Source organism: Octopus bimaculoides, chromosome 23 (assembly GCF_001194135.2).
Source record: "Octopus bimaculoides isolate UCB-OBI-ISO-001 chromosome 23, ASM119413v2, whole genome shotgun sequence".
In the NCBI taxonomy this organism is placed as follows: domain Eukaryota; kingdom Metazoa; phylum Mollusca; class Cephalopoda; order Octopoda; family Octopodidae; genus Octopus; species Octopus bimaculoides.
In genome coordinates this window covers 34,360,353-34,363,124 of record NC_069003.1, presented here as the reverse complement: position 1 = coordinate 34,363,124, position 2,772 = coordinate 34,360,353, and the positions used below count along the sequence as shown (strand labels likewise).

The 2,772-nt window shown below is 39.6% G+C and overlaps 1 protein-coding gene across 1 annotated transcript in view; it reads right to left on the bottom strand.

The window, feature by feature from the left end:
• LOC106871204 (myotubularin-related protein 14) overlaps positions 1 to 2,772 on the bottom strand; it is a 19,833-nt gene that overhangs the window by 9,884 nt on the left and 7,177 nt on the right. The window contains exons 5-9 of the mRNA XM_014917551.2: positions 2,343 to 2,415; positions 1,872 to 1,935; positions 1,561 to 1,677; positions 1,054 to 1,127; positions 287 to 357 (exon numbers count right to left, since the gene is read on the bottom strand). Coding sequence (XP_014773037.1) covers positions 287 to 357; positions 1,054 to 1,127; positions 1,561 to 1,677; positions 1,872 to 1,935; positions 2,343 to 2,415 — 399 coding nt within the window. The remainder of the gene's footprint in view (positions 1 to 286; positions 358 to 1,053; positions 1,128 to 1,560; positions 1,678 to 1,871; positions 1,936 to 2,342; positions 2,416 to 2,772) is intronic.

Here is a 2,772-nt window from a genome sequence, read left to right as displayed (position 1 = left end):
CTCAAAGACAATATAATGTATTGGTATATTTATTTTTTTATATATTATATTTTTTTATATATTATTTTCTTCATTTTGTACTTCTTTGTAAAAGACATTTTCATTCTCCTTCTTGATAATTTGTTTTCGCAATGAAAACCGTTTAGAAATCTTTATTAAAATATGCTTCCAGTTTAGCATTCTGCCTTTTTTTTCATTTTCCTATTATTTCTCCACGTGCGGTTAACACAACCCCACTATTTACTGACTTATATATATATACACACGCACACAGAGCTTTACTTACTTGGTTCCAGTCATATTTCACTTCCTGTCCACAATAAGCGTGTTCCTTCCATTCCTTAAAAAATTCACAGCCTGAAATTATCAAAGAATTTTTTCGTCATGAAATAGAATGGCTTCAGTGATCTTGAAGTGACTAGACTACCGACCATGCTACTACAACATTTATTATGGTGCCACTGAGCAAGGCAAAGCATAAGGTAGTGTGGTGATGGTGGTGGGGTGGGGTGGGGTGGAGGTGTTAGTGGCAGTAGTAGTGGTGGCAACAGTGGTAGTGGTGATGATGATAGTGGTGGTGGCAGTGGTAAGATTTAAACTTTTGACCATTTGGTGAGCAGCCAACCATTTTGGTCCACAAGAAGAACAATTGTAAGAAGAACAATAACAACAACAACAACTACAGCTACTGCTGCTGCTGCTGCAACACAAACCAATAAGAGAGGGCTCTTAGTAGTCGTTTGAGCTAAGCTGCTAGAAATAGCAGCTGAATCTCTCTCAAATCATACCCTGTTAGGAATAATTGAGGAATGTGATCCTGTTATCACACTATGTCTTAAGAATAATAGAGACAGCATGGTCAGGGTTGGAACTTTTCTGATCATAGGTGTCTACTCCATCAGGATTGGCCTGGGGTTAAACAACAATTAACAACACAAATAGCAGTCACAGCAAACAAATCCAACAACAGAAACAGTGACATCAACATCATCAAGAAGATGATGATGATGATGATGATGAAAAAGAAAAAGAAGAAGAAGCAGCTTTACTTACCAGGATAAGGAAGAGACAAAAGACAGAAATCAGAATAGCGACTTTCCTTGTCAACTTTCTCGGAAGAGGCCACCCTGAAAGGTAAAAACCAGAAAGAAATAAAGCGATTGTAGGAGAATTGATGTTTGATTAATAAATGGAGGATCGTCCTATTTAGGGGTAGGAAGAATTGGTGCAGTCAGGCCTTTAAATCTTTTGATACCAACCCACCTGAGACTGTCCAGGTGTGTTTTTTAAGTGAGCTAAATTAAAATCCTCCATAGGAATTTCATGTTAATTTATGCTTTGGGGGAGGAGGTAAGTCAATTACGTAGGAACCCCCCCCCCCTCGCCCAGTTGCTTCTACAAGGCCCAGAGGTACAAAACCATGCACAAGGCCCAGATATTGCACATACAAATCTGCACATGCTACAAATCTCTCAGGAGGTGGAGGAGGGGGGAAGAAGAAGAAGAAGAAGCAGGTGGTGGTGGTGGTGTCAATGTGAAGTAGTAGGGTGTGTGCCTTACCGCATGTAGTATTTCACTTTCTTCTTCTCCACCATTAGATCACAGATATAATTTATTTTGAGATATTTCAGCAGCTTGATGTCATGTCCTCGGATTTTGTCATGGCTGGGCCACTCACTGTGTTGAGAAAGAAACATATCAAGATGGATAAATAGGCGACAGTGGTGGAGGGGAAACTCACTACAGACAGAACAGCAAACTCCTTAGAGCAACAGATGTACTGCGTCCTCTCACTTCCTACCTGTTCTGCCTTTACTAGGTATTTGAGAAAGGTGAAGTGAGATGGGGAAAGAAATAACAGCAAAACTCACCTCTGTCCATCTTTGCCTTGTTCCAAATTTGATATGTTAGAAGCTGTGGCTGAAGAATCTGAACCTAGAAAGTGGAAATAGACAAAAAAAAAAAAAAACTGTGAGGAACAGAAGGAGAATTATCATCATCACTTGCATAGAAAGTGACCCGATCGGAGATCATGTGCTGAAACAAAAACAATTGCAGCATGGAAGGTATTTATAAGCCATTTAAAAACACACAAAAACCGTTAGATTCACTTCAACATTTAAATCTTTGGAACTGCGACCTGTTCACTGCATCTCGTGCAGCAGCACCAAGTTTTGTCAGTGAACAGGTCGCAGTTTCAAAGTGACAAAAATATTTTGACACAAATTGAATTTAAATGTTGAAGTGAATCTAATGGCTTTTTGTGTGTTCTTTAATGGCTTATAAACACCATGCTGCAATTGTTTTTGTTTTGTTCCAAAGAAATCAGTGAAAATACTTACTCAAGAAGAAGTCGATTCCGACTCTTCCAAACATTTCCATCCCAGTGGATAGGGTACCGGATCGACAGATTTGCTAAAACCATAGAGAGAAAGAGTGAGAGTAGAATTGAAGGGTGTTATAATTTACACAGCTGTCGTTAACACAAATGACACAATAAAGTAGTCATGGTAACCATTGTTATCCTAATAGTAGTAGTGGGAGGGGGATGCTGGCATCTTTTGTTGTAGCTTCAGGTTGACTGAAACGATGCAGTGAGTTTGGGTAGGTGAAAACTGCATGGAAGCCTGACAAATGGAGTCGTAGTTTCTCACTCTCTCTCACATACACAGTGGCACAGTCACATTCACTTTCTCTCTTACACACATACAGTCACACAATCCTTCCCTCTCCCTCTAAAACACACATACAGTCACACAATCCTTCCCTCTC